Source organism: Microtus ochrogaster, unplaced genomic scaffold (genome assembly GCF_000317375.1).
Source record: "Microtus ochrogaster isolate Prairie Vole_2 unplaced genomic scaffold, MicOch1.0 UNK25, whole genome shotgun sequence".
Classification (NCBI taxonomy): Eukaryota; Metazoa; Chordata; class Mammalia; order Rodentia; family Cricetidae; genus Microtus; species Microtus ochrogaster.
In genome coordinates, this window is record NW_004949123.1 from 1,900,191 (window position 1) to 1,916,626 (window position 16,436).

Genomic DNA, 16,436 nt, shown 5'->3' on the forward strand with positions numbered 1-16,436 from the left:
TGCGTGTGCTAACAATTCCCCACCTGTAACCACAGCGTTTCTATGTTAGAGTGACACAGAGAAAGGGTAAGCATCCGTTCACAGTGCGCGTGCACCCGTGCGTGTGCTAACAATTCCCATGGTATCTATTACCATTTCCATTTGCACATGAGAGAAATGAAGCTCAGAAATGGTATCTAAGCTCAAAGAGCCATCAGGTCTAGCAAGAGCCAGTCCTTGGTTCTAAATATCAACTTTTTCTTTAAAAAACCATGATATTTCTCTACCCGGGTAAGAAGATGGAATGTTCTGGCACATCCTATTCCCACATGCCCCAGCTCATCCCACTGTCTCCCCAGATGAAGGCAACACAGCCGCCTGTCTGCTTGCACAGCTGTAAGGCTGCTCTGGAAAACACCCCACGGCCTCCCTGATCTGTAAGCGACAACAGCGCAGGCCGTGGTCTCCTCTGTCTCATACCTCTCTTGAAATGTCCAAGTGCTTTTCAGCAAAATGCATTGCTTGGTCATGATTTCCTAGAGCCGTGTATGCGTTTCCTAAACTCCAACATGCTCGTCCTTCACCAATTCTAAAATGTAATCGAAAAATTCACATGTAGTTATCTGAAACGAGGTCTTTGTACAGAATAAATACAACCAAGCAGTAATTCAAGGATCAAAGCATGCTTTGTATTTACTTAACCTTTCAGACAGAGCAACGAGGAGTCCAGACAGAGAAACGGGAATACTCGACACCAAACTCCAAGTCAAATATTAAAACATGGCAACAGTCTTTAAACTATGCCGTGGCCAGACCTTTAATTCCAGCGCTTGGGAGGCAGAGGCAAAAGGCCGGAATTCAATAACGCATCTGCATTTGCCCTAACTCAGGGACGGGAGTGAATTACCTGTCCTTGAGTTCCTGAGCAATTGCTAAGTGCTTCAGATGATAGTCGATGGCCTTCTCGTAGTCCTGCAGCAAAGTGTACGTGTTCCCAAGACTGTAGCAGGACTGAGCTTCCACGGCTCTGTCTTTAAGCTGCCGAGCCAGCAGCAGTGTCTTCCTAAGAGAAACCAGTTCGCATAAAGCTCATTTGAAATTCTGGTTCTAAAAGAATCATAATACTGACATTTCCCATCTCTTGTTGCTTTCTGCTGCCTTTTAAACAAGTCTGTTTGAGAGTTCAATTTATCTTCCATTACTTTAGAAAAAGTAAAAACCTGTTTTAAAGTGTAAAAAAAAATAGATTTAGACTTTGAGTCCTAATAAGCTCACCAAAATACAGCCGTGCTGAAGCATGAGATCAAATACCTCTGGAGAGCAGAAGTATGTCAAGAAGACGCTCTCTCCCCTCTGTGCTGGCGGTAACTTACACGTGTTCATGCACTGGCTGTCGTGTGTGTGCGTGCATCACGTGGAGGCCAGAGTTGCACCAGGCTGCTGTCTTCCTCATCGGTCTCTGATTTGAGATGGGTCTCACTGACTTGGCCAGGCTAGCTGCCCAGTGAGCCTGGGGATCTTTGTCCTTGCATCTCTACCCCAAGCACTTGAATTACAGGTAACACCATGGTGCCTAACTTTTGAGGTAGGTGCAGGGGCTCGAACTCAAGTCCTCATATTTATGTAGTGAGTGCTTTGCCAGTGAAGCCGTCTCCCTAACCCCAACATCTGTCTTTAATCCTACTGCTATCTTTACCCTCTGTCAACATTTATAATATTTAGGGAAAGTCCTTAAATGCGGGTTTATAGTACTGTGAATCACAGTACTGATTCATAAATACCAAACATTTTATTTAACATGACACAAATCCTACCTAACACATGCGGTATACTATCAGCAAGAAGTTGGTGTAATGGGCTAGAACACGGTCCTGGGACAGCATTGTCTGATTCAGACCCTACCCTTGCTCACTATGTGTTCGAGAACAAGCTACGCAAGCTTCTTATCGGTTTTCTCATATATGTATTTAACGGCTGGGAGAAATACCTCACAAGGCTCTGGGAACGTTGAGATGCACCAGGATGTATGCAAACTGTATCAGTGCTTAAGCCTACAGACGCCTGTGGATTCAATAATCTAAATGACCTTTTCCAGAGTTTCTGCCCAAAGCACAATCACTTCACCGCTCATAACTACTTCAAAAATGAAATATGGTAATAAGATAGGTCTTTTCAAAAACACAAGCTATATACTAACAATGATAATCTCCAGAGCTGTCGCCCTGGTAGGCTGCATGCTTACTCTAGTGGCTGGTCCTCACAGGCAGTTTTGAGACTTCAGGACTGCCGTCAGACCCCACAGTACGGCTGTCTCTGCTCCACCATTACTGTTTGTAAATGATCAGAAATCTTTCTAGGAGAAAATTCAATTACTTAGGTCTGTTTGCCAAGCTGCTGCTTTGTATCCTGAAAAGCATGGGTCACATACTTTTCCATGGGCCTGGAGACAATTCTGAAGGCGTGTTCCAAAAGTATCACTCACCTGTGTTTTTGGAACAGAGGTTAAATTTCTGAGTTCTAGTCTGCTTGCTGTGGGGAACAAGCCGTAACAGCAAACTCGTAACTTCTTTAGTCAAAAAGCCATCAACCAATTTGTAACAGAACTTTTAATATTTAACGTAGGTATAACATTTAATAGCAAAGACTTTTCTGTGTTCTCGACTTTAAAATATAAGAAACTTGGCAGTTAAAAATCAACATGTATGTTATACTCCTCACATGACATACTAGGAAGGAAATGTCTTATTTAGTGAATTCAGTGGTTCTCAACCTGTGGGTCATGGCCCCTTTGGAGGCTGAAGAAAGACAGCACCATTTAATGTTCTAGATGGACCAAAGCAACCTTAGCTTTTTCTTTTCTTTTTTCTTTTTGTTTATTTAGCTTTTTATTTTATGTGCATTGGTGTGAAGGTGTCAGATCCCCTGGAACTGGATTTTCAGACAGTTGTGAGCTGCCATGTGAGTGCTGGGAATTGAACCTGGGTCCTTGGGATGAGCAGTCAGTGCTCTTAACCACTGAGCCATCTCTCCGGCCCCCAACCTTAGCTTTTTCTTTCCTCAGACTGGCCTGAAACTCACTTTGTAAACCAGGTTGGCATCAAATTCACAGAAATCCACTGCCTTCGCCTTCTGAGTTCTGGGATTAAGGGCATGTGCCAAACACCCAGATTTTTCTTTGTGGAGTAACAAAAGCAGAGAAAATGTATTAAGAGAAAGGTACTCCTAAGGATGGGTTGGATTAGTGACCTGGGAAAGACATACACCAAAAAGCCAGCACTGGGCTGGCGAGACGGCTCAGTGGTTAAGAGCACAGCACTGACTGCTCTTCCAGAGGACCCAGGTTCAATTCCCAGCACCCACATGGCAGTTCACAGCTGTCTGTAATTCCGGTTCCAGGGGACCTGACACCCATGGCAAAACACTAATGTATATAATTTTTTTTTAAATTAAAGATTCCTTTTTAAAAAGCCAATATTGTTTTTGTTGTTGATTTGAGACAAACTATCTGAATCCTGTATACAGGAATCTCTGAAGTATCAGCACAAACCAACCCCTGTGTGTCTGGTTCAGTCTGAATGAGTGTTTGAAGCCCACTAAGTGGAGAAAACCCTCAACAGTCCAGAAGGTACAGAGCAGACGACCTGAAGCTGGTCAGACCTTGCTACCATCGATTCCGGCCTACTGTGGGCTAGAGGGGCCCTGACTCAGAAGTGCAAGCTGGCAATGCTGCAGGCAGAGCAGAGCCTCAGCTTTGGTGGAGTTGATGCTGGACAGAAGGAAGGGAGAACTGCTGGCTGACGGTGGGGCAGGATGGAAAAATTCAGTGGCCATTGGTGGAGATTAACATCCTTTTGTGTGTGTGTGTGTGAAAACTTTAACAGTCTTCCCACAAGACCTAGTTTTTTTTAACCAAACTTCCTTTTGGCCTCTGTTACCACTAGTAATTGAGTGAGATAAAACACACACCCTACACACTAAACAGATTCATAAAGGACCTTAGAAGTTTCAAACTTTAAACAAAAGGTAATAAAAAACATAAAGGAAGTCATATTCTGCTATTAAGTATCAGGTAAAAGGCCACACTCAATGGCCAATGCTGGCAATGACAGCACTCAGGAGGCTGAGACAGGAGGACTACAAATTCAAGGCCCCAGTCCAAACTCCCAGAAAAAAAACAAAAACAAAACTTGAGTACAATGTTTCCTGAGCGCAGCGTACCAGGTAAGTTCTTAACATGCCCAGTTCTTGTAACATCCCCAAATCCAGATCCTGATACCCACACAGATGAGGAGACAGGCCTGGGAGCCTAGGCCCTGGAAACACACGTCAGTAGCCGGGTCTCACCCCCAAAGCCCACTGTGACTTTACAGGCTATGTAAGGGCTCGCTTTACATTGACCCACAAAGATATCTGACTAACCGGTAGTATTCGGAAGCGGTTTCGAATTCCCCCAGGAAGATGTATGCGTTTCCGAGGTTACTGTAGGCTCTCCTTTCGGCAGCTTTATCTCCGAACTCTTTCGCAATAAGGAGCCGCTGTAACATAAAGCCTTCGTCAGAGACGAGAGAGCTGAAGACTGCCCAATCATGGCCCTCTGCTCCGAGGAGGAAGTGCTCCAGCTCCGTGTTTACCTGCTCGTGAGCTATAACTGCATCCCTGAAGTTGCCAAGGAGGTAGTGTGTGTTGCCGAGATTCCCAAAGGCCCGTCCTTGCGCTGCTCGGTCACCTAGAGCAGTTACTAACGACAGGTTTTCCCTTAGTGATGACAAAAAGCGGTGAGAGTGTAAGTTTAGGGGAAAGTTCTTGGTTGACTGCAGACAGGTTTTACTTTTTTCATAGCTGGGGTTTAAACCCAGGCCTAGGGCATGCTCGGCAAGTGCTGGCCACTGAGCTATACCCCAGCGCCAGAGTTAATCTGTTAGTCAGAAAAAAAGCCAGCTTACAGTTATAATGACAGTATCTTAAAGGCACGTTCTGAGCGGGGCAGTATCTTCATTCACTGAAACAGCCGGCTGGAGGTCTTTATTCAGAGCCAGCAAGAGATGATCACAGAGCCCGACAGCTAGGCGATTGTTTGAAATCCTACTGACCAAACACTAAATTCGCCCCAAATAAATTAAACTAAGCATTGGTGTTTCTTGCTTTCACCACTAAGGGGCACTGGTCTGCAGTTTAAGTGAAGAGCAGGTTTCTGCAGTACAGTAGCACTTCAGCAGCTACTGTTTCCAGTGCTTAGTTTTCAAGTTAGCCTACTTTTGCCTTTTTTTTTCCCGATTAATTACGCATACACACGTCACACTCATACACAGCCACACAGCACAGACACAGAGACATTACATCACCCAGACAGATACATTGTTTTGTTTAAGACAGGACCTCAATATGTCATCCTGGACTCAGAATGTAGAGCAGGTTACTTCCAAACTGGGAGGTCAGCCGTGTGCTACCACAGCCAGTGAATTAGCTCACAGTTCCTACATCTTTCTTGTTTTCTTGTTTCTTCTGAGACAGGGTTTCTCTGTAGTCCTGGCTGCCCTGGAACTCGCTCAGTAGGCCAGGCTGGCTTCCAACTCACAGAGATCTGCCTGCCTCTGCTTCAGGAGTACTGGGATTAAAGGTGTGCGCCACCACCACCGGGCTATTTCTGTATCTTTTTTTTAAATTTTTTTTAATATTTATTTATTTATTATGTATACAATATTCTGTCTGTGTGTCTGCCTGAAGGCCAGAAGAGGGCACCAGACCTCATTACAGATGGTTGTGAGCCACCATGTGGTTGCTGGGAATTGAACTCAGGACCTTTGGAAGAGCAGGCAATGCTCTTAACTGCTGAGCCATCTCTCCAGCCCCTATTTCTGCATCTTTGACAAACTGGGAACCACCCACAGGGTAAAGAGCACGGGAGGCCAGGCGTACTCACTCGTAGAGATCCACAGCTGCCTGCAAGGCATTCCTCACTTCTTCTGGAAACTCTCCGACATCCTGGGGCCCGGGGCAACCAAAACTCTTCCCTTTGGCATGGTACACATTTCCAAGGTTGTAGAGTGCCCGCGCTTCTCCCACCTGGGTGGAGATGTCAACAAAGCTTACATTCTAAAGACGGAGGCCAGGGGTTTCTACTGCTGATCCCATGTATTTACTTAATGTGTTATTATCGTGTGTGTGCATGATGCGTGTGGTGGTGCACGTGTTGGTTCGCCCCCTCCACCCTCCTGCAGGTCCCTGGGGACTGAAGTCAAAGTGCCCTTACCCACTGAGCCATCTTGCCACTCCCCATTTGTTTATATTATCCTCAATGCTGTTGTCAAGGAAACCAAGCACCCAATGCCCATTCACAGAGAATCAAACATATCATTCCACTCGCAAAGAAGGACCTTTTGCTATTTGCTTTTTCTATTTTAAAAAACTCTGTTTCTCTTTTGTCTATGAATATTTGACTTTACAGATAAACTTCGAGGAAAATAGCCGTCATCTGGCCTACCATCTTTATTACCTTGTCGTTGAGTTCTCTGGAGATGTCCAGGTGTCGCTGGCAGCACACTATGGCTTCATCAAAATTCCCAAGCACTTTTAAGGTGTTTCCAAGGTTGCCACTGGCTTTAGCCTCCCCCAGTTGATCTCCAATAGTCCTGGGACAGAAGTTTGAAAAGTGAATGATGTTAAAACTACTTTAAAAATTAAGATACAGGGGCTGGAGAGATGGCTCAGTGGTTAAGAGCATTGCCTGCTCTTCCAGAGGTCCTGAGTTCAATTCCCAGCAACCACATGGTGGCTCACAACCATCTGTAATAAGGTCTGGTGCCCTCTTCTGGCCTGCAGGCATACAGACAGAATATTGTATACATAATAAATAAATAAATATTTTAAAAAAAATTAAGATATAGTCGGGCAGTGGTGGTGCAAGCCTTTAATCCCAGCACTGGGGAAGCAGAGGCAGGTGGATCTCTGAGTTTAAGGCCAGCCTGGTGTACAGAGGGAGCTCCATCCAGGACAGCCAGGGCTGCTACACAGAGAAACCCCCGTCTTAAACAAACAAACAAAAACTTAAGACACAAAGAAGTCAAGAACAGTTTCTCTAGAGGACAAATGGCACAGCTAAGATGAAATTCATTAACCTTGAAACCTATTTTAAATAATAAAAAGCACTTCTCTAGTTAATCTTCATCCATTTAATTAAGCTGAGAGCTGTTTCATTACTGCTCAATTCAACTGTTTTGTCTAAACATTCGTTTTCAAATAGAAGCCGTGAAACACACTGTTGGTTTTTAAGTGAATGGGAATTTGGCTTTGGTTTTTTTAAGTAAGTCAACTTAGAGAGGGAGAATGTCAAAGGCTGATGTTACCTGGCGAGCGTTAAGTCGTGGTGGTGGTACTCTAGGGCTTTGGCATAGTCGTGTAAGTAGAAGTAAGCGTTGCCCAGCTGGCTGTAAATAGCACTGAGGGTTTTGAGGTCCTCAGTTCCAACTTGAACTGCAGCTTCAAAAAAGGACACGCCAGCGCGGCAGTCCCCCGATTTACACAGGCGCTCTCCTTCCAAGGCCAGCTCAAGGCAAGAAGCTTCCATTCTGCAAATTATATAGACAGACACTTAGAGCATCACAACTACATCCTTGATCTTAACTCCCAGTAATATAAACGAGGACTTTGTGGCTACTCTTGATCAGACGGGTGCTTAGTTGAGTTACATACACATTACTAACATTACAAAACAGTAAATGCTTAATTGAAACAACAGCTAATTTGCCTGCTCATATTTCTCTGAGCCTCAGAGGTCTCTTAGATGGGGTAGCTAAATATCGTATATGGAGTTTATTATAAGTGGCCCGCCCAGAGTAACAACCCACTTTACTAGGGAGGCTATCCTAAGTAGTGTTTCCATCTACCCATCCCTCGTTCCATCTGCCTTTCTCAGTCTCATATCACACACACACACACATACATATACACACACACATACACACACATACATATACACACACACACATACACACATACACACACATACATATACACACACAGATACATATACACACATACATATACACACACACACACATACACACATACATACACATATATATACACACACACACACACACACAAACACTCCTTTTTCATTTCTTACCAGCACACAAGCAATTATCATCTAAAAGAATAAAGGAACAAACTATCTTGATTCACTAGAGAACTAAAGATCAAGAAGCTTTCCTGGAAAGCAATTAATTTAGATGGAAATGGAGGGTTACAGCAGGGGGTGGAGGGAGGGCTGAGCTGGTACAGCAGGGGGGTGGAGGGAGGGCTGAGCTGGTACAGCAGGGGGGTGGAGGGAGGGTTGAGCTGGTACAGCAGAGGGGTGGAGGGAGGGCTGAGCTGGTATAGCACCTGCCTTGCCAGCATAATGACCTGATTTCATTTCCCAGACCCATGTAAAAATGCCAGGTCTGGCACATGCTTGTCATCCCACACTGGAGAGGCAAGGGTCCACAGGTGTGCTGGCCAGCCAGTCTAGCCTAGGTGGTGACCTTTAGAGCAGAGAAAAACTGTCAGAGGAGATGTATGGTCTTCCTGAGAAGGACAGGCCAGGCTGCCCTTACAGCCATACATTAAAATGTGTTTGTAGGGCTAGAGAGATGGCTCAGCCGTTAAAGGCTAGGCTCACAACCATAAATATAAAATGTGTTTGTAAAAGTAGACTATACCCTGCTGGAACTAGAAAAGTATGGACTAAGATCAACTACGAGCCAACAGCAAAGCTTCAAAGCAGACTCCTGAATTACAACAGGCAGGTTTATCCAGCATCTCTAACAGCTAATCCTCAATTCTGCACTCAGGTAGCTTTCTCTTTAACAATTCGAAATACTTAGCCAATGTCTATCGCTTGTTCTATGACAGTAACTTTGCCTTCCATGTATGAACTTACAAAAGCAATCCAAGTCAATATAACCAAGGCTAACATGTTTCAACAGTAGACGGATCCAACGAGACCAGGAAGGAAGAACTAAGTACACGGAAAGATGAAATCAGTCTAATCAGAAACGCAACCAGCTACACTGTTCTACAGTTTACCTATGTTCTCACAATTTCACACAGATACACAAGGCACTTTACACCCCTTACCCTCTCTTACACTCTCCCTGTACTGCCAAACCTTTCTTCTTCCCAACAAGGAGCCCTCTTAGCTTCCTGGGTAAGTGTAACACTTACAATGGATGGATGTGTGCTGGTGCGTGCCTGAATGAGCATGAGTCATTCACTTCAAGTGGGCAACTTACCAGTGGCTACAACAGTGGGAATATGACTCCCTGTCTCCTAGCAACCATTAACTGTCTACAGCTCTTCAGAAGGTGAGGTCTTATGAGCCCCTCCCCCATCCACGACGGACTGTTGACGGGCCCAATCTTGTACAGGTATTTGGTCTGCTACTATTTATCCATTTTTTCCCCTAATTTTTTTCTTTCTTGAATCAGCCTCACTATGTAGCCATGCTGGCCTTGAACTGGAGATCCTCCTGCCTCAGGCTCCAGAGTGCTGGATCATAGCATGCACCCCACAGTAGCTAGTTACATTTCTTTATCCACAGGGTTGAAATTAACAAAACTCTTCTTGTCTTTTGCAAGTGAAAACTTCCCTTTCCATGAAAGCTGCTAGATGAGGCATCTGAACCAGTTTGTCTTTGTCTGAATACCGGAACCAGTGGCTACCTAAGAATTACCAGGAGGAAACATTAGGAAAAGAGAAAAAAGTGTGTATGTGTGTATGTATACATATATATGTATATAAAATCTTCCTACTGAAATTTTAACCTAAACATTCTTGTGTAAGAAATATCTAACACGCCGGGCGGTGGTGGCGCATGCCTTTAATCCCAGCACTCGGGAGGCAGAGGCAGGTGGATCTCTGTGAGTTTGAGACCAGCCTGGTCTACAGAGCTAGTTCCAGGACAGGCTCCAAACCACAGAGAAACCCTGTCTCGAAAAACCAAAAAAAAAAAAAGAAAAAGAAAAAAGAAATATCTAACACGCATTTTCCCTTCTAGGAACAGATCTTCAGAGTATAGTTCCACAGTTCATAAGACATCTACACAAGGAGATTCATAGCAATAAATACTGCTGTGACAAGCATGGCTGGAGAGATGGCTCAGTGGATAGAGCACTGCTGCTCTTCTAGAGGACTTGGGTTTGATTTCCAGTATCTACTTGGTGGCTCACAACCATCTGTAATTCCAGTCCTAGGGAATCCAATACCTTCTTCTGGCCTTCTTGGGTACTAGGCCCATGTGGTACACAGACATATCAACAGACAGAACACTCATACTCAAAATAATAAAAAAAAATATGCAGCCATGCATGGCACATAATTCCACAGAGGGAGAGAGAGTAGGGAAATGGTCAGACAGCGGTGCTCTCAATTCAGGATGACTGGGTTACACAGGACATCAGAGACAAGCAGAATTATTCATAAAAATGGCATTTACAAACAGGATCTATGTGTTTATCTGCATCAATATAAAGCAAGCATACATATAAAGTAAGTATCACCACTACATGGCCTTCTGGATTTCTAAGTTTATTCATACAACATGACATCATCAATTCAAATGATACAATACATAACAAAATTTTGTGTGTATGGGTGTGTTCTGTCTGCTCTATATGATGACAAAACAATATCATAAGAGTTACACATTTGTGTGCGCACGGATGTGAAGCTTTGCTTGCCTGTGTGTACAGTTGGCAAGGTCAGAGACCAAAGGCAAGGGTCAAGGGTCTTCTTCGTCGCTCTCCACTGTACCTTTAAGACAGTCTGCCTGTGAACCCTGAGCTCACCGATTTGGCTGTACTGTCTGGCTGGAGGCTACAAGCGTGCTACCCCACGCGGCTGCTACACTGCACGGGTGCTGAGATCTGGATTCAGGCCCTCATGCCAGTAACCCACCTTACCCACGGAGACATCCCCCAGCCCAAGTTACATACTTTTGGAAAGACATTTTTATGTAGTTATCACCAGAAACCATAATAGTCAACTGGAATCCCGCTGACCTACCTCACTGTCCTCTGAGATCGTGAGAATGTTCATAGGAAAAATTAAGTTACTATAGTAACTAATGTCTGAGCTAAAATTCAAAACTATCTAGGGGACTGTCAATGCAGACATACTATGACTCTATTATATATTATGAAGAAACAAGATAATATCGCAACAAAATCCCTAAACTCCAATCAAATATTTAGAATTGTAAAATATAGCAAGTTAAGCTTATGCATTTTTAGAAGATCATTAAATGACAGAGAAATTTTCCTATCCTCTCTGTCACCGTGAGAAAAGAGAATTACTTCATCTGTTTACCAGCTGGGGTGAAGACAAAGCACATACTCAGCTGCAGGAACCAGGCCAGGGCAATTCCTCTCTGACAGGGCTTCTTCGTCGCTCCTGACAGCCTGTCTAGATGCACAATCAAAAGAACTGCTTTGAATAAATGTAAGCAGAGCAAACCAGACGGTTTATGTCGACTGTCAATTGACAGGATCGCCTTGAGCAAAGCTTCTCAGTGTGTCTGTGAAGGGTTTCTACATGAACTGGGGCGCACTATCCCTGAACAGGAACAGCACCTTGTGTTGTCTGTGAAGGGTTTCTACATGAACTGGGGTGCACTCTCCCTGACCAGGAACAGCACCTTGTGTTGTCTGTGAAGGGTTTCTACATGAACTGGGGCGCATTATCCCTGAAGGGGAACAGCACCTTGTGTTGTCTGTGAAGGGTTTCTACATGAACTGGGGTGCACGCTCCCTGACTGGGAACAGCACCTTTCACAGGCAGGGATCCTGGACTTGAATAAAACTAAAAGTGAGGGCTGGAGAGATGGCTCAGTGGTTAAGAGCACTGGCTGCTCTTCCAGAGGTCCCGAGTTCAATTCCCAGCAACCATATGGTGGCTCACAAACATCTGTAGAGAGATCTGGCACCCTCTTCTGGCGTGCAGGCATATATGCAGGCAGAATGTTGTACACATAATAAATAAATAAATCTTAAAAAAAAAAACTGAAAGTGATCTGAATACCAGAGTCCCTGCTTTCTACCTCCTGAGTATGGACAGAAAGTGACCACTGTCTCTGCGGCCATGCCATCCTTGCCCTGAGGGACTGTACCATCAACCTGTAAGCAAAAATAAACCCTCGCTTCCTCAAGTCTAGGTCAGGCATTTTATAATCAGGAAGTAACTAACACAAACATGTCAGGTATAATTCCTCTTCTGCACAAGTCTGGTATTTCGATGCCAAACTTTTCTCACTTCTACAATAGATTTTGACATTTAGCATCTTCATTACCACTTTAATTTTAATTTCTTGCATTCAAATTATATCAGTCAAAGCAAAACAGGATTAAAATCTTGAAGCTGCACTTAAAAATGCCCAATAATACTGATTATGTCCAAATCTGATTCCTCCAAAGGTTTCTCAGGATAGGTGATGATGGGAGCTGGGACTTACGACCTCAAACCAGGAGCACCATCCACCACCTCCTTTCACAAAGCCTAGTTCTGCTCACGTACTCTCCTCGGGCATGGACCTTTCCACCAGCAGTCTTGGCTCCTACAAGCTGTCTGTATCTTACTTATCAATAGGTCGAGTTGTTCTACTTTATTTGTGGAAGAAAAAGCACTGCAAAAGTACTAGGATTCGCAGTTTAATTAGACAATTTTTTTAGGTTTATTCGTTTTATGGTGTGTTTTGCCTGCATGTATGTTTGAGCATCACATGTGTGCTGGATGCCAGAGGAGGTCAGAAGAGGGCTTCAGCTCCCTTAGGATTGAAGTTATGAAGAGCTGTGAACCACCACAAGGGTGCTGGGAATGGAAGCCATGTCCTCTGCAAGAGCAACAAGTGCTCTTAAACAATGAACCACCTCTTCAGCCCCAAGCTTTAAATTTTATAGAGTAAGTTTCAAATTTACATCTCCCAAAATAACAGAAGGGGAAATAGATGCTCAGACAGGTTATCTGATTGGCTTAATGATCACATGGCGGAAAAGCTAAGGATATAAATTGTTTCTTTGTTTGTTTTCTAATCTAGTGTTCCTTGTTACCTCAAACTATCTTAGAAAAATAATAGTATTATTATTGCTATTTTTTTGAGACAGGGTTTCATATATCCCAGATTTGATTTGACTCTGCTTAAGAAAGAACAACCTTGAGCTTCTTATTTTCCTGTCTCCATACTGAGTGTTGAGATTACAGCTGGGTGAGTTGCCACACCTGTTTTATACTCTGCTGGGGTTCATTCAGGTTAGGCACGCAAAAGAGTATTCCACCACCCGAGCTACCTCCTCGGCCTCAGGAAGGAATATTAGCAATTACATTCTCTAGCAAAACTGAATTCAATACCAAATTCTACTTCGCTGTTTGTGTCTGTCATGTATATGCTGCTCTGTGTATGCACAGGACCTGAGGAAAAGCTCCGTGCTGCTCCTTGGGAGCCTTGAGAAGGGCTCTAACTGGCCTGAGCCTGCTGAGTAGGCTGGACTGGCTGCCAGTGACTTCCAGAAATCCGAGTTCTGTCTCCACAGCAATGTGCCACTGAGCCTGGATTTTGTTTGAGTTTTTGCTGTTTTTTGTTTGTTTCTGCATATGAGTTCTAGGGATTAAACTCAGGACCACTGAAGGTAGGGCAAGCATTTTACCAACTGCGGGACCCTCCCCACCTCAGCCAGTCCCTAAATTGTATCTTTTAAAATATTTTCATTTTATTTATAGGTGTGTTTGGTGTATGTATGATATGCATGTTTGTGGGTTCAGAGGTCAATGGAGGCATGGTGTGTTCTGAGATATCACTCTCAGGCTTATCCCCATGAGACAGGGTCTTTTAAGTAATGGCCAGTAAGTGTCTCTACCTCACCCCAGCAACAGGGTTACACACGTGGCCACCCCTGGCCTTCATGTGAGTGCTGGATCTGAACTCAGGTCCTCATACCTAGGCAGCAAACACTCTTTCCCACTGAGACACCTCCCCAGTCCTATTTTACTTTCTTTTTAAGAAATACTTGTTTTTATTTGTATTCATGTATGCCTCCCGCACCCAACCCCCTGCCACATGTGTGTGTGTGTGCCCTCAGAGGCCAGAAGAGAACATCAGATCCCCTGGAGCTGGATGGACTTGCAGGGGGTCGTGAGTCTGACATGGATGCTGGGAATCAAACTTGAGTCCTCTGCAAGGGCAGAAATTCTTAACTGCCGAGCCATCTCTCCAGCTTGTGGTTACTCTTTTTACTTGAATGTTGTCGTCTTATTTTTTATAATGTCTAAGTACTGAAGAATTTTCGTGTGACAAGGACAAAGAAGGGCATGTCGCAAAGAAATACAAAACTGTAGAAGCTAGTGTAATGAATATAATGTACCCATCTTTCAACCTCACAATTACCAGTGTGATCGACGTTTCAGCTCCACAACTAAGCTCACTCCAACCCCAGATTATCCTGAAGTAAATTCCAGAATGCATATAACTTCACTAACAAATATTTAGTGTGCATTGCTAAAGAGTATTTTAACATCACTAAGATTAAGCACTTGGAAGAAAGAGGTAAGGTTACTTGAGCTCTGGAGTTTGAGACTAACCTGGGCACATAGTAAGACCCTGACTCAAAACCGAGAAAGAGAGATTATTTTATCATACCTAAAATTCTCTAAAGTCAATCAGAATTTTTTAAAGTTTAGAAATGTTCTAATTTTGTTGTTAGCATTCATGTTCCTAAACAGGTATAAAGTGTTTCCTGATGTCCCCCGGGAGGAAGCTTCCTCTGTTATCAAGGGAAATACTTCAAAGTTGCTGTCACTGAACTACAGAGATTCCTATAGACGAGGAATTCTACAACGAAGGAACCAGATGGCTAAGACATGGCACGCTAAGTATTTACTACAGAGGACCCTGTAGCAGAGGAACCTAGACTAGACACAACACATCACATCATGACCAGAAGCTGCACACAGGCTACCCTCTACAGAATGCTGTGTTAGAGCACGGATGGGGCCAGGCGTGCTCGGGATGTTCACTACTGTGACAAATCTTTCCTTCGGGAAGTCCTATAGCAATGTGCCATCAGGTCTGACCTGTCACGGAAAGGGAAGAAAACTAAGATCTCCCTACAGGCAGGGATCCAATCTTTTCCTCCTCATCTGCATTTCTTCTACTGTACCACAGGGAATAGCACTCACAAGGATCAAAAGACAGATAAATGTGTTCCCGGTTCATCTGATGGTTACATTCTACAAAGTTCAACAGGCATGCATACCAAACGAACGCTAGGCAACTGTGCTGCCCTGAGGTACTAGCAATCAGAGAAATAGGAGAGAGGTAAAGAAGGACAAACAGCCCTTCCACCTAATGACACAGTTTGTGCAGGTCACAATTTGAGCAAACTATCAAGCTTAGGAAAAGTTTCCATCAGGGTCTCTGGGCTAACTCTTAGGCATGAGTAGAATGAGCTAAACCAAGACAGTAGGAAGGGGATTCAAGTCACCATGCACACGCCCAAGCTAAACACTGAGCCACCGAGCAGCACAGTGTACAGTGCAGATGGAGAGCAGCACAGTGTACAGTGCAGATGGAGAGCAGCACAGTGTACAGTGCAGATGGAGAGCAGCACAGTGTACAGTGCAGATGGAGAGCAGCAAACGGGAAGCGTATGGCCCAGGCACAAAGGCAGAAGGTGGAGCGGCTCACACTGTGCTCATCTAGGGGCCGCCCGGGACTGCACGGTTAGCTCTGTTTTCACTGAGCTCCCAGTGGCAAATTTAAGGTGATTCCTGGAAGTTAAGCGTGGGTAATGTTGGGAGGAAGGAGGGAAGACACTGGGAACCTGAACCACTGCAGGGTGGGAAAGATGCAGATGGGCAGAAGAATCTACGGAACACTCAAGAGATCACATGGCAGTGCTTCCCGCAGGACTGAGTATGTGAAAAGACGAGAAGTAACCTTTCAGGTCTGGGAGGATACAGCCTGGGGTTTAGACGGGAGTACTTCATAGTAAATGCTTGGCCAAGGTTGAATGCCTTCCATTCTCCTTTATTTGAAAATATTCTTGCTTTTTTGAGACAAGGTCTTACTCTGTAGCCTAAACTAGAAACCAGTATATAGCTCAGGCTGGCTGGACTCACAGCAAAACTCCTGTTTCAATCCCGAGTGCTGAGATTACAGGTATGAGCCACCATGCCTTGCTTTCAAAAAAGGAACATTTACTTACTGTGTATGTATGTGTGCATACACACACCTGATGCCAGTGAGGCCAACTGCTGAGAGTCAACTCTTTCTTGACTTTCAGGGCATACCATGGGGTTAAACTGCATACCACAAGATTAAACTGTATACCACGGGATTAAACTACACACCACGGAATTAAACTGTATACTACAGGATTAAACTGTATACCACGGGATTAAACTGTATACCACGGGATTAAACTGCATAC

The 16,436-nt window shown here is 44.3% G+C and overlaps 1 protein-coding gene across 2 annotated transcripts in view; it reads right to left on the reverse strand.

Moving 5' to 3' along the window:
• Positions 1-16,436, reverse strand: part of Gpsm2 (G protein signaling modulator 2) — a 46,016-nt gene that overhangs the window by 15,243 nt on the left and 14,337 nt on the right. For both annotated transcript variants that reach the window (XM_026789657.1, XM_005367903.3), the window contains 7 exons: positions 7,323-7,544; positions 6,473-6,608; positions 5,900-6,042; positions 4,611-4,734; positions 4,399-4,514; positions 887-1,042; positions 460-568 (listed from right to left, as the gene is read on the reverse strand). In XM_026789657.1, coding sequence (XP_026645458.1) covers positions 460-568; positions 887-1,042; positions 4,399-4,514; positions 4,611-4,734; positions 5,900-6,042; positions 6,473-6,608; positions 7,323-7,543 — 1,005 coding nt within the window. In that variant the 5' untranslated portion in view covers position 7,544. The remainder of the gene's footprint in view (positions 1-459; positions 569-886; positions 1,043-4,398; positions 4,515-4,610; positions 4,735-5,899; positions 6,043-6,472; positions 6,609-7,322; positions 7,545-16,436) is intronic.